We start from the raw sequence: 23,594 nt of genomic DNA on the forward strand, positions 1-23,594 counted from the left end.
GCGGACGATGCCGCGCGTGTGACGAGCCGGCGGGAGGAGCCTCTCCGGGCGAGCGCATGGCCAGCCTCGCCTACCGACTCGGGCGCGCAGAGGAGGCGCGGCCGCGAACGGTGGCCGTCGGGCCAGGTAAAAGCGCGCGGCCAGAGGGGCGTCGCGGCGGCAACTCGCCTTCGCCCAGATTTGCGCAGTCACCGCCTGTCGTTCCGGATCAGCCTTCGCGGAAGAGACCGAGGAGCCGGCGAGAGCGGAGGGCTTCCCGGCCGGCGCGCCGGAGCTCGACGGAAGCGAGCGACCTGGTCTTGCTCACTCTCCGGGGGGGGAGGACGACTGTTGCTGGCAAGGGGCAAGCAGGGCGAGCCCCTTCCCGACCGATGGCAAGCCTCGAGGTGAGAAGGGAGGCGAGTAGGGCGTACTTGGAGCGCCTCCCTGCGGGGAAGCCGCAGCGCGGCTTCTGCGTGAGCCGCAACCGTGCTCGGTGTTTACCAGCGTGGCCGCGGTTCCCTTCCATCGGGCACGTTGTTGTGAAGCGGAGCAACGGGAGGAGGAGGCGCTTCGAAGCTTGGGGCGTGTGCGCGCGGGCGCGCTCTTGCTGCTGGCGGAATCGGCCTCTTTCCACTCGTGCCGGGCCTCCTCCGAGCTGGATGCGCCCTTGTCGGCAGCTCACGCGTGGCTCCTACTGGCCATTCTGGGCGGCTGCTCTGAGGTGCCCACCTGGCGGCGGGGAACCTCTATTGGGGAGTGGCGAGCACTTGCTTCCCCTGTGGCGCCGAGGCAGCCCCGAACCGAGCCGGACAACGACGGGATCTCGCGACGAGCGGCGCAGCGCAGCGCCTGTCGGCAGGCAGAAGACTACGCCGCCATGAGAAGCCGGCCGGTACCGGACGCGTCTGGTCTCCAGGCCCGCTGGGACGCCCTCGCCACTGGCACACTGGCACTCGCTGCGCTTTCTCTTGGCCTTCAGCTGCAGAGGCCGCCGGCCTCCCCGCCTTGTGCAGGTCTTGGGGTGGTGGGCCTGGGGCCTCTCTGCAAGGCAGCCTTTGTAGCCGGGAGCTGCGCCGCTCTGGGTGCCACCTTCCAGGCAAAGCAAGGTTTATTTGCTTTCTTTGGCTTAGCCCCTTGGCAGCGTGGTGGGGACCCCTCCTCCGCTGGGCAACCATGTCCAGATCGCCGGGCTCGTTTGCTAGTGTGCGGGTTGGGGCACTTAAGGATGGTCCCTCCTTCATCCGGTGGTTAGACTGTGAAAGCTGCTGCGGTGGTTCTTGATGGACTCTCCCCGCTGTCATCGAGGAAGTGACCATCCTCTCTTGCTCCTCCTGGGTGGTGCAGCTACTGAGCGCACCGGCCTTGGGTGCAGGGCAGTGCGGCTGCTCTTCCCTTCGCCACAGCTGGCTGGCTGGCTAGAGGGGTCCTGAACCAGTCTTTCAGCGCCCAAACCCATCCCTGCCAGACCTCCCATTCTTCCCCAGCTGAAATAGTAGGGACCCTTGAGTGATGCTTGCGGTCGGCTTGTTCCTGGACCGGTGTGCATGTGAGGACGGGCCCTGTGCCGGCTTCGAGCCTGTCTGGAGTGCTGCGACCTGTGGCTTCTCAGCCAGTGTCTCTGCTCAGCTGGCCGGGTGGGGCCTGATCCTGTGGGAGAGAATGCTGCCAGAGGATGGCCGGCAGACCCACGTGCGATTAATGCTTTTTATGTTTTGTATGGGAAACACGAATAGAATGTTGTGGTTTTTCTTTTAAAATGTTTTGGAATTGTTTAATGTGTTAAGCAAATACATTATTTGCCTGGAAAAACATCAATAATTGCATAAATCAGGAGTAGAACAGCCACAGCAACTCATCCAAAAGAAAAAATGGGTGCCTTGAAATGTGAAGGTGGGTGTGGCTTAATGAAGAGACGCCACCCAGCCTGTTTCCAAGGCTTCTCCTGCTAGAGGCGAGCCTCTTTGGAGAGTTTTTTCCCTGCTGGACCCCATAGCACAGCTCGCCTTGCTCTATGATGCCAGGGCATTTTGAAGGGCCTTTGGCTCCATCTCACTGCTCTGCTGCTGATGGTGGCCCAAAGGGATGGGGTGGTTCTGTGACTCCTGTGACGCTCCTGTGGGATGGCAAGACCATGATGGGATGGCCCATCATCTCTTCCCTGCAGCAGGCAGGCCTCGGATTCTGCGATGTGTGGAGTTGTTGGCTGTTGGCTCACTGGAGCACCATCGTGCAGAGGCAATCGGCCAGGGCCTCCTGCTCAGGAAGTCTGGGTTTTCATGCGTGTGGAGTCCCACTGGGCCATCTGGTTGCCCAGCTTTCTTTGTTTTCTGTGTGTCTGCTGGCTGTTAAAATTTTGACTTCTGCCAAGTTTCTGTTCAGGATCTCTGGAATGAAACCTAAAGTGGGGTTCTCCTTCCTTTATTTCAACTCTTGGTCCTCTGTAAAAAGGACATAGATGTGCATGTGGGAAAGGGGGGGAGAGAGCACCACCTCATTTTCACAAGGAATGCCTTCTTCCTTCAGGGCCTCTCTTTAGTGCCGATGCTCTTGGCCTTTGTGCTGAAAACTGGTCTTTATTTATTTGTGTCCTGCATTTATCCATTTGCATTGGATCAGCATGGAAACTGACCCTTTTGGCATCCTCTGTACCACTTAGCAGCTGCAGATACATTAAGAGATGCCTAAGAGAATGGTAAGTTGCCTAAAAGGCAACTGTAAGACCAATTTAAAAAACAAAAAACAAATAAGCCAAACATATAAGGTTTTCACAACCACAACCTGCGCCAAGGCGTGGAAGAACAACCACATTTTTAATGATTTTCTGAGTGTCATTAGGGTGGGAGCAGTATAAATCTCCTGAATTAAGAGCTATAATTTAGCTGCAAATTGTGTCCAAGTTTATTGTTCTAAACTGCAGGATAAGTGTATAAATTCTAACTAAAACCACGGTTTCCTCCACGAAGTGTGGAGACCTTGGTGCTCTTTGAGCTTGGTTGTTTGCTTCCAAACATTTCATTACCCAATTAGATAACATCATCAATGTGAGCGAGGCTTGCTACTTGTCAAGGGCCAAGGCAAGGCTCTGGGTCTTTTTTTACTTTCTCAAATAGGCTAACTCTTGCTCTGCAGGGTTCCCTGGTCAGTTGAAATGGGTTCCTTGGTCAGTTGAAATGGAGATACTAGTGGTAGCAGCTGTTCAAATTTCAACTGACTTCGAAGCCCTCCATACTGGCATTTCTAGTTATTGCTTCTGGAGAGTGCAGGAAACTCCTGCAGCTTCTCTTTCTCTATTGCAGATGCAGCCACAGAATCATAGAACAGGAAGAGGTTATATTGCCCATCAAAAATGAAGCATCTCCAATAGATGGGTACCTGACACACTCAGCGAAAGGAGCTCACCCCGAATGTTGAGGTTTTCCTACTTAGAACAATCTGGGCCTTAAATACAGGATGTGGCAACCTTTGTAAATACATGTCAGTTGCCAAACTCCCAAAGTTTGATAATGTGACTGTGAGGATGCTGCAGTGGTCATAAGTGTGAGAATGGTCATAAGTCACTTTGTTCAGTGCCACTGTAAGTTTGAGCAATCAATAAATGAATGGTTGTAAATCAAGGATGACCTGTAACAGTAGGTGGGTTTCTCTCTTCTGAATATTTCTCATAGTTACCATGCCTGAGGATCACCCTCTGGTTGTTTTTTGGAAGTCCGTCAATCTGCAAAGTACAAGGCTTCCCATCAGTTCCAGCCTGCTTTTCAGGTTCAGGTTTATTCAATTTCTATACCGCCCTTCTCCCGAAGGACTCAGGGCGGTTAACAGGGCATATATAAATAGCAGTACAAAAATTAAAAAGAAATTAAACCAATGCCCAATTAAAATACAATGACAATAAAATAGTAAAAAACCCATTAAAAAACCCTAATATTCCCCATCAGGCCAGACCAGCTAATTCAAATAAGTGGGTCTTCAGCCCGCGGCGGAAGGAGCAAAGGTCCGATGCCATCCGGAGCTCAACCGGCAATTGGTTCCATAATGCCAGAGCACCCACAGAGAAGGCCCTCCCCCTGGGGGCCACCAGTCGACATTCCCTGACCGGAGGCACCCTGAGGAGGCCCTCTCTGTGGGCACGCACAGGGCGGAGGGGAATTGACACCAGCAGCAGGTGGTCCTCGAGGTATCCCGGACCCATGCCATGTAAGGACTTAAAGATCATAACCAAAACCTTGAACCTCACCCGGAAGACAACTGGTAACCAATGTAGTTCGCGGAGCAAAGGTGTAACATGGGAGTACCGGGAAACTCCCAAGACAACTCTCGCGGCCACATTCTGTACCAGTTGGAGCCTCCGAGTGGTCTTCAAGGGAAGCCCCATGTAGAGAGCATTGCAGTAGTCCAGGCGAGAGGTCACGAGCGCATGAGTGACCGTACACAGGGCATCCCGGTCCAGATAGGGCCGCAACTGGCGCACCAGGCGAACCTGGGCGAAAGGAGGGGTTAGGGGGAGGGGTTAGGGGGCTGCTTTTGAGGGCCTTGTTAGAAGTTTGTATTTACTTGGCAGTTGTGCAGGAAAAGCTATTTCCAGCCTTTCTTGGCTCACAGAGCCATTTCCGTTGGGGCAGGGAGTGGGATGGGAAGGCTGTAATGTTCTGGCTACTTTACCTTGGGCATCAACCTTTGCTGCTCTGTTCTTGCCTAAATGTAGAACCTAACTTTTTTCACCATTGTTTTGTTTTTCCAAATGCATCTGTGGATGTCTCACTCCATTGTATTGCATATATCACATTGCCCATTTTATGTCTGGTGTTTTCTCCTTGGGGTGGACAAGTTTCTGCCTTAGTGTATTTTGGGGTTTAAAGTATATATGTATATTGTGTTGGTTGAAAATCCTCCTGAGCTTTTCAGATATCCCTGCAATGTATGGAATGACAACTCAAAGAATGCAAATGACCAGCTGTCTGCAAGGAATATAAATCCTTCCATTCCCCACCATCCAATCAGAGCTGAAGAAGATTCTTGGATGAGAAGCAAAATGTCTTCAAAGAAAAACAAGAAAGTCCAGTGGCCCTCGAAAAAGCACCTTTGCTTCGTTTGTTCTTCTCTTCTTTGTTTGTTATAGAGGAGCTCCTGCTGGGTCTTTTTTTTAGATGTGAAAGCCCAGTTGGGATAGCCACAAGTTCTGAGAGCTTCCTTGATTTGTTTTAATTCTTCTTCTTTTCCCTCTTTACTGGTAGGCAACCTTCAGCCCAGTGGTATAAGGTTCTGATCACTCCCATTTTGTGTTCCAGTGGGTGGTGAGAATCAAAATGTAAACACTGATCTCTGTGTGTGGGTTTTCTGTAAACGTCAGTGTTAAGGCTTCTGTTTTCCTTAATGTGTACTGCTCAGTCCAAGAAAGCCAGATTATTTTCCTTGACATCTTCCCATGTGAATCAAAGAGCTGATGTTACAGAGTTGATTACAGAAGCACCCACCCACCCCACCCCATATAGATCAGGCAGAAGCTTGTCCATTCCAAGGATAAAACATCCAGACACAAACTGAGCAATGTAATATATGCAGTAGAAAATAGTGAGACATGTGCAGATCTGTTTATTGGAGAAACAAAACAACCGCTTCACAAATGCATGGCACAACATAGGAGAACAAACCCATCAGGACAAGATTCAGCAGTCCATCTGCATTTGAAAGACAAAGACCATTCTTTTGAAGACAGCAAAGTCTACATTCTGGATAGGGAGGACTGCTGGTTTGAAAGAGGAGTCAAAGAGGCCATCTATGTTAAAATTGAAGAGATCTCCCGCAACAGAAGGTGAGGGGTACGACACCACCCTTCTCTTGTTTACAACACAGTCCTTTCAGCAGTTCCAAGAAGGCTCCACACCCATTTGCACTATTCAGGTGACCCAGATGAACCCCCAAGTGGCCTTAATGACTCTTAGAGACAGTGCTAACAACCAGATGATTGCAAGGAATATAATTTTAATTTAATTTAATTTAATTTAATAACACTTATATACCGCCCTTCTCCCTGAGGACTCAGGGCGGTTCACAGGGCAGAATAAAATAAATCCTTCCTCCCCCTCCATTCAATCAGAACTGAAGAAGCTTCTTGGATGAGAAGTGAAATGTCTTCAAGAAACAATTATTCCAAAGGTGCCTTTCGATAAAGCACCTTTGGGATAACGATCAACCACCCTTTTGCTCATCTAGTGATTTTATGTGAACTTTTTCCATACTGATTTATAGCAATAAGTAGAAAAAACAGTCACTGTACCATTTAACTATTAACTTTTGTACATTTTCTGGAAATAAAATAAAAATTAATAGCTATATCATACACTGTTGTTGGTGTAGGTTTTTTATTTTTTTTGCAAAGATGAAGTCAGGAAAGCTAAGGCTCAGGATGAGCAAAGACTTGCAACAAAAATCAAAGATAACTAAAAAAAGTTTCTTTCAACATACTGTATAAATAACAAGAAAAAAGTCAAGGAGACAGTGTCATGTTTCTGGCAGATGAAATTCTTTAAAAGAACTTCGAGGCATTGTTTACCTTAACGAATCTTTTATTCGAGAAACAAATTATCTGCACTACATAGTTAAAGCCAAAAACTGAATTCCCTTCTCCTAGGCACAAAGTAGCAAAGCACAATTCCCTCCTCCAATTAACAGTCACAAATCACATTCCCCAATTAGCTTGAAGCGTGCGCTTTCTCTCCAGCTCTCCTGCCCACCAAATCTTTACCAGCTCTGGGCGCAATAACCTTGATTCCCAGGGCTGAGTTATTGTTGTTATGACTAAGTGGACTCTCATCCACATCCCCCCTCCCAGCATCATTTAACTCTAAAACCAGAAGAGAAAAGATGTCTGTTGTCAAAGAGAGAACATCTGATGTTAGCAGCATTGACAACAGTAGGTCTATTTAAGAGAGAAGATGGCAAGGGAGTAACAGGCAGTAGAGAGAAAGCAGAGCTGCTTAACTCATTCTTTGCATCAGTCTTCAAGCAAAAAGAAAGCCTACCAAAAACCTAAGTGTAAAAGACAGGCTAAAAATAAAAATTAAATAAGCAAGAAAATCGGATAGAGAACGCCTATCTGATCTTGATGAATATAAACCACTGGGATCTGATGGTTTACATCCCAGAATTCTGAAGGAGCTGGCAGATATAATCTCAGAACCATTTTATCATATATTTCAAAAATCCTAGCACACCAGGGAATTACTTGAGGATTGGAAAAGAGCTGATGTGGTCCCCATCTTCAAAAAGGGGAAAAAAACAGACTCAGGAAACTACAGACCAATTTGCCTAACCTCAATACGTGGAAAGTTGTTGGAAATGATAACCAAAAAACAGATCTCAAAATATCTAGAGACAAATAAAGCTATAATTAAAAGCCAGCATGGGTTTGTTAAAAACAGATCATGCCAAACCTTTTTTTTTCATTCTTTGACAAAGTGAACCACCAGCATTTCACTGGTCTTTAATTTAGTCACCACCAGATGGATTTGTAACTGGCTGACAAAACGTGCTCAATGAGTCATACTCAATGATACTACATTTAAAAGGAGGGAAGGAAGCAATGGGATGCCACGAGGCACCATCTTAGGCCCAGTACTCTTCAATTTCTTCATTAATGACTTAGATGAGGAAATAGAAGGGGAACTCATGAAATTTGCAAATGACACTAAGCTGGCAGGAATAGCCAACACCCCAGAAGACAAGGTCAGGATCCAAAAACAGATTTGAACAATGGGCCCTATCCAACAACACGAAATGTAGTGTGGAAAAAAGCAAGGTTTTAGGCAGGGAAAACCAAAGATACAACTACTGGTTAGGCGAAATCTGGCTCAAAAGCAGTAACTGTGAGAGGGATCTAGGACTCCTAGTGGATGATAAGTTAAACATTAGCCAGCAGTGTGCAGCAGCCGCCAAAAAAGCTAATACGATCCTTGGTTGTATAAACAGATGCATAGAATCAAATCACATAAAGTATTAGTATAGCTTTATAAAGCCTTAGTAAGGCCACACCTGGAATACTGCATCCAGTTTTGGTCACCACATTACAAAAAAGATGTTGAGACTTTGGAAAAAGTGCAAAGAAGAGCAACTAAGATGATTAAAGGCCTGGAGACTAAAACATATAAAGAATGGTTGCAGGATTTGGGTTTGGCTAGTCTAGAGAAAAGAAAGACAAGGGTGGACATGATAGTGTTCCAATATTTGAGGGGCTGCCACAAAGAGGAAGGAGTCAAAGCACCAGAGTGCAGGACAAGAAGCAATGGATGGAAACAATCAAGGAGAGAACCAACCTAGAACAAAGGAGAAATTTCCTGATAGTGGAACGTCTTGCCTCCAGAAGTTGTGGGTGCTTCATCACTGGAGGTTTTTAAGAAGAGACTGGACAGCCACTTGTCTGAAATGGCATAGGGTCTCCTGCTTGAGCAGGGGGTTGCACTAGAAGACCTCCAAGGTCCCTTCCAGATCTATTCTGATTCTGATTCTGATGAAATGTTGGTTTCATCTCCAGGCACAGCAAGAGCTGTTTGTAGAGATGGGGCTGGGCGGCTTGTCAGCCTTGCAGCCGGGCAAAACAGGGAGTTGCAGATTTTTTTCTGCACTAGAGCCAGATGTTTTGGGGGATGAAGCTTTGCACTCAAGAGGTGCAAGATTTTGATCTTCATTGACACTTTGAAATGTTGGATGAAATGTAAAAGAGTTAAAATAAGTAAAGATTACATTTATTTTAGAAGGCAACCCTGTTCCTTCAATTTTGTATTATCCCATTAAAATGACAATGGCTATAGCAGGATTGCTTTTAATTTGCAAACTCCCTTTTGAATAATTCTTAGTTAAAACTTAAAGGGTACATTATATCTTTGGCAGTCAAGCCGGTATAATGGAACAAGTGGCATGCAGCACTTCTAAGATGAATTGGGGGATGCTTCTTTGGTGTCCCACCTGATCTTTGTTCTGTGTTCCATAAGAAGCCAGCTCCTGAGTTTTAAACATGGAGTCCAGATCGGAGCTTCTTGGGCACTTAACTGCTTGGGAAAGCTGTCTCAAAAAGGTGGCATTTGCCATCAACTTATTGAAAAAGACCAGCAAATTGAAATGACTCCAACCATCAATGATAGAAATTGAGCAAAAGAAAGCTAAAACTTTGTTGCACAGGGAAGCGTAGGAAGAAAATACACATAGAAGCAAGTACAAATTCTGTATCTTTCTTTATTCAATGAAGGGGTAAAGTGTAAATTATCAGTCTCTCAAATTTGTGATTCTTCCTCTTTGTTGTGATTCAGGGTCAGCCTGTGGGTTCGGCAGTTGGGTCGGATGACTCAGATGAGGGGGAGGAGGGGGGTGTTGAAGAACTTGCTGATGATGGCTTTGAGGCTCCGCAGAGCCCCCAGCCAGGCCCCTCCCACCTGGTGGAGACCCAGCTGTGTGAGCCTGACAGCGTGGATGAAGATGACCCACAGCTGGCCCTGTTCAAGGACGCCCGACGCAGGAGGCAGTCAAGTAGGAGTAAACAGAGGAAGGCAATGGGGCTTCTCGGAAGGAGGCAGAGAGAAGCCACGCCCTGAACTCTTTATAAAGGACTTGTGTGGGGAGGGCTGGTTTGCTGAAAGCAATGCTCAGATAGTGTCTCAAAGCTCCGATATCTTGGTTCGTGTCTTGTTTGTTTTTGTAATAAATTTGGCAGACGTATTCCAGCCTCTTGCCGTCTGTAAAGGGGTTGCCTTTTCTGCAAGGCCAGTAGCAGGCTGGTACAGAACACTCTTTCTGAAGCGCAGTCTGTTTATTTGATGAAAGAAATGGCCTATTTTGCATATAAGTGTTGGTACACTCTGAAGAGCACTGAGCATAGAACTAGCAGAGTCAGCCACCTAAATAGATCCTCTTGTTTTACCGTTATTAAACGGGTTTGTTTCTGGTAGGTGGAAGCTTTCTCTCTTGCAGCAGATGGTAGTTCATGCTTTTGGTTCTCAGTGCTAGAAATGGGGAAAGTGCCATCCTGGCCACTAGATGCTCGAAAGTCTTCAGTAATGCATCCCTTTGCCGTTCCAGATAAATTGTTTTCCAGCGGGAGACTGGAGGCAGATGACAGAGGATGGAAGGTCAGGCATGGCCAAGGACTTTCTTGGCTCTAGAAGAGGAGTGAAAGCCAGGTGCCAAGCAGGCAACAGCCGCTGGTCACAGTGGCAGCTTTGCAGAGGGAATGGCTGCTGGGGAAGCCGAAGGAGCACCAGTCTCCCACTTGAAGGCTTCCCAAAAGAAGCACCTGGTTGGTTGCTGCAGAGGCAGGATGCTGCACTGGGTGAGGCCCTGATCTGCTCGTGCTGTATGTGCTCTTGATGGAAGTTAAGTGGGGAATGGAATTGTGACACTCGTAGTTGTAACTGCCACAGTAGTTGGATGCTTCTAGTTATGCTTATTGTTTTTACTTAACTTCTGATGGAGCACCTTGAAAACCAGTGCAAGGTTAGGGCATTAAAATGGATTCCAGACGGTTGGCATAATTTGTGGCTTTGCAGCTGGAGTAATGAGGTCTGCAGTGAGGAATCCTCTCACCAACAACTGCAGGAGGTGGAGTGTGAAAATGGACTTCAGGATGCTACCGTGCAGTTGATTTATTTGCATTGGGCATCAGGGTGCTCATGGGCACATGGGTGTCTGCTGTGATGTCACACACAGGTGTCCTTTTTCCATTGGAATGGCAGCTGCGTCTTTTCCAAAGTGCTGAGGAGATTATTACCTTCTACTTTTGAAAAGGACATGGGCCTTTGCTCATCCATTAGTTGAACTAGTGAACTATTAATTTATTACAGATGGATTTTTTTTCTTGCTTTTATTTTAATTTGCCTTCCTGCTTATTTGTTTATTTATTACATTTATTCTCACTGTCACACAACTCTGGGTGGCTTACAATGTGATAAGATTGTAACCACAGGGTGACAAGGCCCCATCTGGGCCCCAGGCGAACCGGTTGAGCCAGGTTTTAAGACCTTTAGAGAAGGTCACAAGGATGGGGGCAGAGTTCACCCTGAGGGCTTTGGGGTTCCACAGGGTGAGTGCTGCAGCAGAAAAGGCTCATCTGCTGGACACCGCCAGCCCAAATTCTTTGATCAGTGGGGTCTGCAGCATGCCCCTTCTGCTGGCATCGGTGGTGAGCCAATCGCATTGGAGTGAGAAGGATCCTCAGGTAACTTGGACCCCCCTGCCATAAAGGGCTTTGAAGGTGGCAAATGGGTAACTAGTGTAAGAACTGTCCACGCAGCTGCATTCAGAGCCACCTGTAGCTTCCAAATACTTTTCAAGGGTAACCCCATGTAGAGCACATTGCAGTAGTCCAAGTGAGAGATAACTAGGGCCTGAGTGACTGAGCGCAGGGATTCTCAATCCAGGAAAGGGCACAACTGGTGCACAACCTGAAGTTGCACAAAGGCTCTCCTAGCCACGACTGCCACCTGCTCTTTCAGCAGGAGTTGAGAGTTGTGTACTAGGTCTGGCAGGGGCAGTGCTACCTTCTCCAGAACTAAAGATATTAAAATACGTTTATGTGGTCTTTACATTTCTACATTTTTCTTAATATGCTGATATTTTTAATTGTGTTTGCTGCTCAGATTTACCTTGCTGAGATGGGCAGCCATATAAACAGAAATACATGCTTGTGTTTGTACACAGCCCCTTTTATTATATGCACATGTCCATACATAGCCATTTTATTGCAACCTGTTCCATCACCTGCCAAAGTTTCTGCTATAATAGAATTCCAGTACAAAAAATGGTCTCTGTAATTGCAGGGAGAATGACTTCCTCCAAGACCACTAGAACTGCTGGGTTAGCAGAGAAAATGCAAGTTTGTGTAGAAGACTTATCACATCAAGTTCATCCAACAGCAAGGAGCTTCTGAAGGAAGTAGATGCACGGCTGGAGCTCATTTAGCAGTGAACTTGAGGAATACTTAAAAAGTAAGAGCAGAATCTCTCCTTATCTTGCCTCTTGCCTCCCCTCTGTCTGTGCTTTTTCTGTCTGGTCAAAAGGCTGCTCTGTTGCTCTCTGTCCCTTCAGAATGTGGAGCTGATGTCTCTCTGTTGCTCAGAAAAGCTTAGTGGTAGAGACAAAACTTCCCTGTTTCTAGAAGGAGGAAAGAGAACCTGGAGGCACAGAAGACTGAAATATTGAAGTATTTCAATAAAATGTCAATATTTTAATATTGAAAACGCTATCTTCTAGAATCTTATTGGCACCCTTAATATATTTAAAGGTTTCAATCATGTACCCACGTTCCCTTCTGTCTTCCAGGCTGTGCATATTAATTTCCTTCAATCTCTCCTGAAAGGTTTTGTCCCTCAAGCTTTTCACCGTTTTGTTGCCCATCTCTGGACTCGCTCAATGTTCCCAATGTCTTTTTTTGAGTGAGGTCTACAGAACTCGACACAGCATCTCAAATGGAGCCTGACTAATACCTTTTATAGTGCGATTAAGACAGACTGGAACCTCCCTGTATGGTCCACATGTCTTGAGAAGGAAGGCTGTGAGTGAGAATCCAGGGTGGGCAAGTTGGAGATGATGTTTCTCCACTGTGGCCTTTCTCTTGCGAACAGCCTTTCCCTGGAGACCTGGAGGTGCGCCCACTCCTAACTCTGGCGCCATTGGACTATAAATGGAATGTTTTAAGTCCCTCTCAAAGGAGACACCAAAGAATTTTTGTGGTATGGTGGATTTGTTTCTGGTGTGTTCCTGCTGATTATGAAGGGAATGGTTTCTTTAGGAAGTGCTTGGGCTTCCATTTGAATAGTCAAAGGTCAAAGGTGTGTTCTGTTCTGGGAAAAAGAATGTTATAAAGAGTCTGATAGTGCAGCAGGCCTTGGCAATCTGCTTGCAGCAAGCTGAGATGGCTATTCCTCTGGAAAGCAGGTTGTGGAGATAGTCCAGCACCACAGAAACCCTTTCTGATTGCAGAAGCAAGGATACCGAATCCCTCAATGGGCAGCCCTATTCTTTCAACAGACTGTAACTGAACAGAGGTTCTGAAGCTGTGCTGGGCATAACACCTGCATGGCGACATGCCTGCCAGGCTTGAAAATTTTGCAATTAATTGCTTGGTCGGGGTTTTTTGGGCTGTGGGCAAATTTGCAGCAAAGATGGGACAAATTCTGATTTTGCAGTTTTGGAAGGGACATTCAGTAGTTGAGTCAGCTGTTAAAAGCTAGGATTTTCAAGTTCATTTTTTCCTATAAAATTAACTTTTGTAATGACAAGCTATGAGCTATGCCGTGCAGGGCCACCCAAGACGGAAAGGTCGTAGCAGAGAGTTCTGACAAAATGTGATCCACTGGAGAAGGAAACGGCAACCCACTCCAGTATCTTTGCCATGAAAACCCCATGGACAGTACCAAAAGGCAAAACTATATGGAAGATGAGCCCCTCAGGTCGGAAGGCGTCCAATATATGCTACTGGGGAGGAGCAGAGGGCTAGTACTAGTAGCGCCAGAAAGAATGAAGCGACTGGGCCAAAGCCGAAAGAATGCTCAGCTGTGGATGTGTCTGGTGGTGAAAGGAAAGTCCGATGCTGTAAAGATTTTTTCTCCATAGGAACCTGGAATGTAAGATCCATGAATCAAGGCAAGCTGGACGTGGTCAAACAAGAGATGATAAGACTGAACATCGACATCTTAGGAATCAGCAAACTAAAATGGACAGGAATGGGTGAATTTAATTCAGATGACCATCAGGTATACTACTGCGGGCAAGAATCCCTCAGAAGAGGGAGTAGCTTTCATAGTCAATAAAAGAGTAGGAAAAGCAATACTGGAATACAATCCCCAAAATGACAATGATCTCGGTTCGAATCCAAGGCAAACCATTCAATATCACAGTAGTCCAACTCTATGCCCCAACCACCGGTGCTGAAGAGGATGAAATTGACCGGTTCTACGAAGCCCTACAGCACCTTATAGAACTAACACCCAAAAAATGATGTCCTTATCACCATGAGAGAGTTCCAGAAAAACATCTACTTCTGCTTCATTGTCTATGCTAAAGCCTTTGATTGTGTGGATCACAACAAACTCTGGCAAGTTCTTAAAAGAGAGGGGAGTACCAGACCATCTTATCTGTCTCTTGAGAAACCTATATGCAGGTCAAGAAGCAACAGTGAGAGCTGGACACGGAACCACCGATTGGTTCAAAATTGGGAAAGGAGTCCAGCAAGGCTGTATACTGTCGCCCTGCCTATTTAACTTATATGCAGAGAACATCATGAGAAACGCAGGGCTAGTTGAATCAAAAGTTGGAATTAAGATTGCCGGGAGAAATACCTATCAACAACCGAAGTAATGCGGATGATACCACTCTAATGGCAGAAAGTGAAGAAAAACTAAAGAGCCTCTTGTTGCGGGTGAAGAAGGAGAGTGCAAAAGTTGGGTTGAAACTTAACATTAAGAAAACCAAGATTGTGGCATCCGGCCCTCTCAATTCCTGGCAAATAGATGGGGAAGAAATGGAGTTAGTGACAGCTTTTATTTTCCTGGGCTCCAAGATCACCGCAGATGGGGACTGTAGCCAAGAAATTAAAAGACGCTTGCTCCTGGGGAGGAAAGCCATGGCAAATCTAGACAACACTCTAAAAAGCAGAGACATCACCCTGTCAACAAAAGTGCGTATAGTCAAGGCTATGGTCTTCCCAGTTGCAATGTATGGCAGTGAAAGTTGGACCATAAGAAAGGCCGAGCGCCAAAGAATTGAGGCCTTTGAACTATGGTGCTGGAGAAGACTCCTGCGAGTCCCTCGGACTGCAAGGTGATCAAACCAGTCAGTCCTAGAGGAGATCAACCCTGACTGCTCCTTAGTAGGCCAGTTCCTGAAGGTGAAACTCAAATACTTTGGCCACCTAATGAGAAGGAAGGACTCACTGGAGAAGAGCCTAATGCTGGGAAAGATGGAGGGCAAGAGAAGAAGGGGACGACAGAGAATGAGGTGGCTGGATGGAGTCCCTGAAGCAGGAGGCGTGAGCTTAAATGGACTCCAGAAGATGGTAGAGGACAGGAAGGCCTGGAGGAATGTTGTCGATAGGGTCACGATGGGTCGGACATGAACATGACTTTGCAGCTAACAACGACAACACTGACAAGGAAATTAGAAGCAGACTTAAGGGATTCCAGTGCGTGGAGGAAGAATTTTGTTTATGAGGGGAAATATTTTGCACAAGCTTATCTTGGAGGCGGTGGTGAGACCTCTCCTCAAGAAGCCTGCCTTGGACCCAGCTGTGTTAAATAACTTTCGTCCGGTCTCCAACCTTCGCTTCGTTGCGAAGGTTGTTGAGAGTGTGGTGGCGCATCAGCTCCCTCTGGTCCTGGATGAAGCGGATTATCTAGACCCGTACCAATCGGGTTTCAGGCCCGGGTACAGCACGGAGATGGCATTGGTCGCTCTGGTGAATGATCTCTGGAGGGCCCGGGACAGGGGATATTCCTCTGTCCTAGTCCTATTAGACCTCTCAGCGGCTTTCGATACCATCAACCATGGTTTCCTGCTGCGGCGTCTCAGGGGATTGGGAGTGGGAGGCACAGTTTTTCAGTGGTTCTCCTCCTATCTCCTGGGACGTTCGCAGTCGGTGTTGGCAGGGGGGCAGAGGTCGACCTCGAGGTCTCGTTTGTGGAGTTCCTCAGGGGTCGGTCCTCTCGCCTCTCCTGTTCAACATCTACATGAAACCGCTGGGTGAGATCATTCGTGGTTTTGGAGTTGGGTATCATCAGTATGCTGATGATACCCAGCTTTTCATTTCGACCCCAAACCACCCCAGTGATGCCCTCGACGTGATGTCCCATTGCCTGGAAGCGGTTCGGGTCTGGATGGGGAGGAACAGACTTCAACTCAACCCCGACAAGACTGAGTGGCTGTGCATACCGGCATCCCGGGATATTCAGAATATTCCATCTCTTTCCATGGGGGGTGAGCTATTACCCCCCGTAGATAGGGCTCGCAACTTGGGAGTCCTCCTAGATTCGCGGCTTACTTTGGAAGACCATATAGTGGCTGTGACTAGGGGGGCCTTCGCCCAGGTTTGCCTGGTGCGCCAGTTGCGGCCCTATCTAGACCGGGATGCCCTGTGTACGGTCACTCATGCGCTCGTGACCTCTCGTTTGGACTACTGCAACGCTCTCTACATGGGGCTTCCCTTGAGGACCACTCGGAGGCTCCAACTGGTACAGAATGCAGCCGCGAGAGTTGTGTTGGGAGTCTCCTGATACTCCCATGTTACACCTCTGCTCCGTGAGCTGCATTGGCTGCCAGTTGTCTTCCGAGTGAGATTCAAGGTTTTGGTAATGGTTTTCAAGGCCCTACATGGCATGGGTCCGGAGTACCTCGGGGATCACCTGCTGCCGGCATCAACTTCCCTCCGCCCTGTGCGTTCCCACAGAGAGGGCCTCCTCAGGGTGCCACCGGTCAGAGAATGTTGTCTGGTGGCCCCCAGGGGGAGGGCCTTCTCTGTGGGCGCCCCGCACTTATGGAATCAGTTGCCGGTTGAGCTCCGGACGGCGCCTGACCTTCGCTCCTTCCGACGCGATCTGAAGACCTATTTATTTGAACAAGCCGACCTGGCCTGATGGGGGATGTGTTGGGGTTTTTTATTGTGTTTTTTTACATTATTTATTGTTTTAGCTCGGGCTTTGTATTTAATTCTCTTTTTAACTTTTGTACCTTGTATTTTATATGTGCCCTGTTCACCGCCCTGAGTCCTTCGGGAGAAGGGCGGTATACAAATATAATAAACTATAAACTATAAACTAAACTATCTTGTAGGAAATGCATGAGTCTACTCATAGCAGAAAAAATTAGGCTGCTGAATCATCTCTCAATAAAGAGGATGGGATGGAAAGAAGACCTGAGCCTGCCCTGGAGTATGTTTGTCAGTCAAAAAAAGAAGCACAGTATGCATGGCCTAGAGACCCTTGGGTGATTCTAAATTAGCATTTTTATTTTGTGGCAGTTATGTCTTTTCCACATGCAGGTCCTGAAGAAAGGAAACCTAAACCCCACTTACCTTCCTTCTCTGGGTTGTTCCAGGTAACTCAGGGTGGGTTTGGCACCAAGGCAACATTCAGGTTTTGTCTGGAGCTTAGAATTTTGGTGGCTTATAAATTTAGTTTCTCTGGTGAGTGAAGATGTGGGTTATGGGTGGCTTGGTAGATCTTTGGGGGCCACAGAAACTATTGATCAGCAATGGTACCCTCAGTGGAGGCTGGAACAAATGGAGCAATTGGTGGCTGTTGATCAGCTATTCATGAACTGTTAGGTGCCATGTTGATCGGTGATTGTTCAAGTGATTGGGGGGGCAGGATTTGATTGTGTGGAAATTATTGCCCCTTAACTAAAATGCTCTTGTGATGGAGAAGTAAATCAAGGATGTTCCCAAAGGAAGAAGTGTTGTATTCAGGACTCTATTTCGGTTATACACACAGGCTGAAAAAAAAATCATATACTATGTTCACGTGAAAGAGGTCGCTTCTCTAGACTCATTGGCCATGGAACCAGGAGATGAGCGCCCCCCCCCCCCAGTGAGGTGGAGAGAGGTTAGGGAGGGTTTCTTCAGAGACTGCAGTATAAAGTGAGTTAGAGAGGAGTCTTGTGGCTGCTCGCCTCTCCTGATAGAGCGATACCGGGTGGGGGTGGGGGCAAGGGGGTGGGTTGGTCTGATCTGATCAGGCACCCTGTCCTTGAGCTTCTTGGAGTAGCTTTTCTCCAGCCCAGAGGGGGTTATTGTCGAGTGAGCAGAAGCTTTTTCCTGCTGCATTTAATTTATGGACTTTTCAGAAGAGCAGTTTTGAAACACTGGAATAATAGAGGATAAAAATTAAGTGAGAGATGTGCAAATAGTTGTTGTCAACTTTGTGTTATATTGTAAGATGTTTGTGGTGGGAAAAGAATTTGGCCCTTCAAAATAATGAGAAGGCTACTAGCTGGAAGGCTTCTGTTTGTATCATACTTATATTTTTCTGTTTGCAGCAATGGACAAAGTGCAGCTAAAAACCATCACAGCAAGCCAAGTAAACAAGCATCAGGAATTACCAGTATTTTCAGCCTGAAGAAGCTGAATGGGTCTCATGGTGCCTTGCCCTGCTTATAAGGAATAATCTCCTGGTCTGGCAGCGGCTGGAGCACTTTGCAGAAAGGCTGCCTCAGAAGTTAGACATTGTTTCTTTCTTTTGAGGCACACACTAAGATCAGCATTAGGAAACAATGTTAAATATTACAATTTGCTATTAGCTATAACCAAAGGAGGTTATATCTCAGTTGCTGGGTTGGAGTTTCCATTTCCTGTCATTGGCAAATACCAGCTCCATCCCCTCAACCGAAGCAAGCTGGACCTATTATAACAACCAGGAAACACCATGGGATTAATTGGTAGGAAAGTAGCGTGACAGATGTGGCAATCCACCTTGGACCTTGGCTCACCTTAGAAATCAAATCAGGCAGCAGGTATAAAAAAGAACTTCGTGGCTGATCAAGGAGTTCCACCTCCTGGGGTCCTCTGAACATTCCTGACATTTTGTGGCAGACCGAGACAAAATTCTGACCTACATACATAAGTTATTTTTCATGGTTTTATATAACATTTCTTGCCTTTTTGCTGAAGCAGTAAATAGAGTTACTGTATCTGTGTGATTGTCTTTAAGGGAAGCAGGAGCAATGTCAGTGTAACAGTTTCTGGAATGAAATACAGTAAACACCCTGAATAGTTTCAAAAGATTAACGCAGCTGGAAACGAAGAAATGTAATTCTCACAGGAGCACATTGATCCGATACTGAATGCATCTTTCTAAGTGCATCCAGCCTCAAGGACATCACATTAGAATATGTAAAATTGCAAGAACAATGCTGTCATTAATTATTGATGCGGCATAAGATAAGAAACGCAGTATTGAAATCTGAAGCCTCTATGATCTCTTATCTGAAGCTATTCTGGTTAGATAAAATGTAATGCATTTGAGATCCTGGTTAATCCTTTAATATAACTTAAATATTGATTATCATTAATTATATGCCATCAAATTGTGCTCAACCCTTAGTGACCACATGGTGTACTGCAGAGAGATGCTTCGTAGTCCTCAAGGGGAGGAAGAGAGCCATAAAGTGGAAGCTTTACAGAAGGGAGAGAGGAGGAATTTTCTGACTGAGAGCCAAGGAACACCTTGTCTCTGGGAATTATATTGTCTGCATCACAGGATTAGGAAGCCATTTATTGGAGATAATTCTTGCCCTGGGAAGGGGATTGAAGACCTCCAAAGTTCCTTCCTCCCCCTTTATAGTTCTATGACCTCCACCCTTTTATATCTTTTAAAAAACCTTTTTTTAAAATAAACTCTGTTTAAAGTAAAAAGCAATTCAAGAGGCCAGCAGCACCTCAGAATGAAATTCTGGACTCCAACCATGGCCATCTTTCAGTCTCAGGCTATTTTTTTTTTAATCTCCACAGCAGATAGATTAGCTGAAAAATTAGCACAATGTGAGAGTAAGCAAGTAGACTCCCAGGCAAATGCTGCTTTCCATTATTTTTTTTACTTAATCTAAAGCATGTTTTGTTCAAATTCACCTTCATGGATTTGTCTATATTTTTTTTAGGTGCCCTCTATATCTTACCATGGAAAAGTGGGTTTTCTGCCTTCTGGTCACGAGCACCATGGCTATGAGGGCCCTGATGTGTCCCATGCGCTGCAGCTGCCAGACGGTGTCCCCCTCTTTCACCATTCTCTGCACAAAGAACGGGCTGCTCTTTGTCCCTCCTGCCATTGACCGACGGACAGCAGAACTCCGACTGATGGATAATTTCATCACGAGTTTGCGCAGGAAGGATTTTGCAAACATGACAGACCTGATCCATTTAACGCTATCACGAAATACAATCAGTCATATTATGCCTTATGCATTTTTTGATCTTAAAGGCCTTCATGCATTACACCTGGATAGTAACCGACTCACCTATATTGATGAGGATCACTTCAAAGGGTTGATCAACCTTCGCCACTTAATTCTCAGTAACAACCAGTTACATTATATTTCATCTGGATCTTTTGATGATTTTATTGACATAATTGAGGATCTGGATCTATCCTATAATAATCTTGTTAATGTCCCCTGGGAAACCGTTGGGAGGCTTTCAAATGCCAATACTATTAGTTTGGATCATAACCTCATAGATTTTGTTCCTGAAGGCATCTTCTCTGACCTTCACAAACTGGCTCGGCTGGACATGACTTCTAACCAGCTCAGGAAGATCCCTCCAGACCCTCTTTTCTCCCGCATCCCTGTCTACGCCAAGCCCAAGGGCACCCCTCTGTCCTCTCTGGTACTGAGCTTTGGAGGGAACCCACTACACTGCAATTGTGAGCTAGTGTGGCTGCGGCGCCTGACTAGGGAAGATGACTTGGAAACCTGTGCCTCCCCACCCGAGCTGATGGGCAAGTACTTCTGGTCCATTAAGGAGGAGGAGTTTGTCTGCGAACCACCAATGATCACTCGCAGAACGGCAAAACAAGTGATCATGGAAGGACAGAGCGTTTCCTTGAAGTGTAGAGCAGTGGGTGATCCAGAACCATACGTGCGCTGGATTTCACCGGGAGGAAAATTGGTCTCCAACACTTCTCGAACAATTTCCTATGAGAATGGGACTTTAGACATTTTAGAGACTTCCATGGAAGAGCACGGCATGTATACTTGTATAGCATCCAATGCTGCAGGGGAGTCCACTGCACCAGTTGAACTTCTGGTCAACCCATATCCTCATCTTGCTAACAGCACAAACTCTGGCAAAGAAGCTGAGACGGGCCCGTCGGATATCCTTATTTCGGCCAAGTCCAACTTCTCTAATGAAACCAAATCTCGCCAAGAGAGGAAAGTGGCCATTGCTGAGCTGACCTCATCCTCTGCCCTCATCCAGTGGCCTTCGCAGCACCATATTCCCGGGATGCGAATGTTCCAGATACAGTACAACAGCTCTGCTGATGACATCCTGGTGTACAGGTACGCATTTTTGCCAGGCTTGTTTCAAGTTTATTTCTGGCACGGTGTAGTGGTGGGAAGCTCGGTAATTAGAGGAGTGAAACCGCTTGCATGATGCTTTCGCATGGAATGAGTTGGGAAGGTAAAAGGAAGATCCTCATGAGGCAGAATGAAAAGAGAAAAAGAGAAACCTCTCCCACTCAAAAGGGAAAATCCAAGACAGGGCTTTTAGTTCCTCACATTCCTTTTAAACTAGAACTACATACAGGATAGATGAGAACTGCATTGAAAACAGGCTGGTCAATTTGATTTCATTTTTGTGCCTTGATTCCCGGTGACTGTCTGGAGTACTCCCTGTCATTTTCTTGGCAACATTATTACGGCTGAGAGTGACTGACCCATGGTCACCCAGCCGGCCACATGCCTAAGGCATGACTAGAACTCACCGTCTCCTAGTTTTCTGAAATTGCTTCCTGGGCCTAAGCTTAACAGTAGCTAGGGATGGAGCTCCTTCTTTCCTTGCTTCCTTCCTCCCTCAGTTAATTTCCTCAATTTGCCAGTCCCAGTTCTGCTCCCCATGGCAGGTGAAATATGGCCTTGAATAAATTTCATGTCTAGGTTAGTCAGAGAAAAACCTATATGTCAGGCCTTTACATAATCAAAAACAGCAATTTAAATATGTATATGTATGTATGTGTATATGTATGTGTGTGTGTGTACACTATAATGTTGCTATGTTAAAGAAAGAATAAGAATGCACCATCAGCTTGAAGCAGTTAAAAAACACAGCCTTGTGTGTTGATGTTACAGAAAACTTCATAAAAATAGGTTTAATGCTATTTTTAAGAACCCTTTGGTTACTGGACAATCTAAAATAATGTATGCATGCATGCATTTATTTCCACTTGTATGGCCATCCATCTCATCATGTTAATAACCAAGAAACAATAATACAAACTTATGAAATTCCTTCCGTAGCCCCATGATATCCTATACCCATAAGGGGTCCAGTAGCTCCTTTTCCTACCAAGAAATGCTATCAAAAGACAGAAGCCTTCATCAGCTGCAGTTTACCTGACGAGACACAGCTCACGAAAGCTTCGGCCTTTTAATAAAGATGCTACAACAGTCCAAAACACTGCTAGTGGATCCCTTCTCATGTCAGCTATCTGCACTCAATTGCGTTTGGACCAAATCGGGTAAAGGTCATCCCTCTGAAGTTTTAGGCAGATCTCCAAAGCTGGCAAATGCCTGTTGCCATCAAAGCCGTTTCCTGTTCAAAGTGAACAAAGTGGTAACTGAAGCTTCTCAGGCATAGAGTCATCTTTGGTGTCGTGGTTGCAAGGAGGTTGGTCAACAGAGGCCATCCAATAAAGCAGCCCTTCTGCACTCAGTCACATCGCTCTGTTCCCTTTGTGAAGTTTGCCTGCTTGCATCGTTTTGTGTCCATGTTGCCCTGTGTTCACCAGGCAAGTAACTGGTGGCTGCCCCTTTGGCTCACGGGCATAAGGTGTCTACGGGGGTGAGTACATTGTGATGTCAAAACACAAATTGCACTCCATATATACTTGTGCGCTATACTGTGATGCCAGGAGAAGAAGGCAGAAGGCATCACAACATCATAATGCACACTTTGCCATTTTAACACCCTCATGGCCACCAACGGACACCTACACTGCCTACACAGCCAACAACTACCCTGTTCATACTTTTAGCGGTTCAGGAAATCACGAAAGTGGAGAGGGATGACACTGGGTGGTTCTCTTGCTATATAGACTGAGTTTGTCTTCTCTTGCAGGATGATCCCACCTTCTAGCAAGTCTTTCTTCCTGACCGACCTGGTTGCTGGGAGGGACTATGACCTGTGTGTCCTTGCTGTTTATGATGATGGTGTCACTTCTTTGACAGCCACCCTCATGGTAGGGTGTGTGCAGTTCTCCACAGAAGAGGCATACCAGCAGTGTCAGTCCCTCCATGCACAGTTTCTTGGTGGAACCATGATTATTATCATCGGAGGCATCATTGTGGCATCTGTCCTTGTTTTCATCTTTATACTTCTGCTGAAATATAAAGTTTACATCAACCATCACAAAACCAAAAACCCTGAAGTGAATAATGTTTGCTCTCAAACCAATGGTAGTCAAAGTAACTCTATGGTACATTCCAGTTCCAAACTGGCTGAATGGATCCAACAAGAACGCTCAAGCTCACCATTCAGAGGCAAAACTATAGTAGACTTTGACTACGAACGAGCAGCCTCTACAGAAGTGTCTGTTTTAAGAAATGAAGTCTTTCCTTAATAGTTATGCTGGTCCCAGGCAAGAAGCACTAAAAATAACTAATGTAGTTGTATTTTAAGCTTCACTGTCTATTTTTAAGATCAGATGGTTTTAAACACTATTTTTTTAATCTGTAAAAGTTCTTGCATTCCTAACTATTTTTGTTGCACTATATTAAATATAAAATCTGTGATTTTGAAAGTTTTTAGTCATTCTTATCTGTTTGCAACCAAGTCTGGATCAGTACTTTCAAAAGCTCCGTATACTTCAGGTTACGTGCTACTAAGCAGATGCATTTCCCTTCAGCACCCTAGATCATACTTCACAATA

General features: G+C 46.1%; 1 protein-coding gene across 2 annotated transcripts; it reads left to right on the forward strand.

Moving 5' to 3' along the window:
- On the forward strand, positions 1–23,448 carry LOC310644706 (leucine-rich repeat and fibronectin type III domain-containing protein 1-like protein). Of its 2 annotated transcripts, XM_083369996.1 has the most exons (4): positions 155–386; positions 11,784–11,951; positions 19,609–21,006; positions 22,784–23,448. In XM_083369996.1, the coding sequence occupies exons 3-4, from the start codon at positions 19,628–19,630 to the stop codon at positions 23,283–23,285; spliced, it is 1,881 nt and encodes a 626-aa protein (XP_083226122.1). In that variant the 5' UTR covers positions 155–386; positions 11,784–11,951; positions 19,609–19,627; the 3' UTR covers positions 23,286–23,448. The 2 variants fall into 2 exon arrangements, with proteins under 2 accessions (XP_083226123.1, XP_083226122.1); XM_083369997.1 differs by lacking the exon at positions 11,784–11,951 and having other exon boundaries at positions 1–386.
- The last annotated feature ends 146 nt before the right edge of the window (positions 23,449–23,594 follow it).

Source organism: Vipera ursinii, assembly GCF_947247035.1.
Source record: "Vipera ursinii genome assembly, chromosome: 9".
Lineage (NCBI taxonomy): Eukaryota > Metazoa > Chordata > Lepidosauria > Squamata > Viperidae > Vipera > Vipera ursinii.

Bases quoted from the DNA above. Each gene is read 5' to 3' on its own strand.
- LOC310644706 (XM_083369997.1), top strand. From the start codon at position 19,628: ATGGAAAAGTGGGTTTTCTGCCTTCTGGTCACGAGCACCATGGCTATG. The intron at 21,007-22,783 runs GTACGCATTTTT...CTTCTCTTGCAG, and splicing joins GATGACATCCTGGTGTACAG to GATGATCCCACCTTCTAGCA.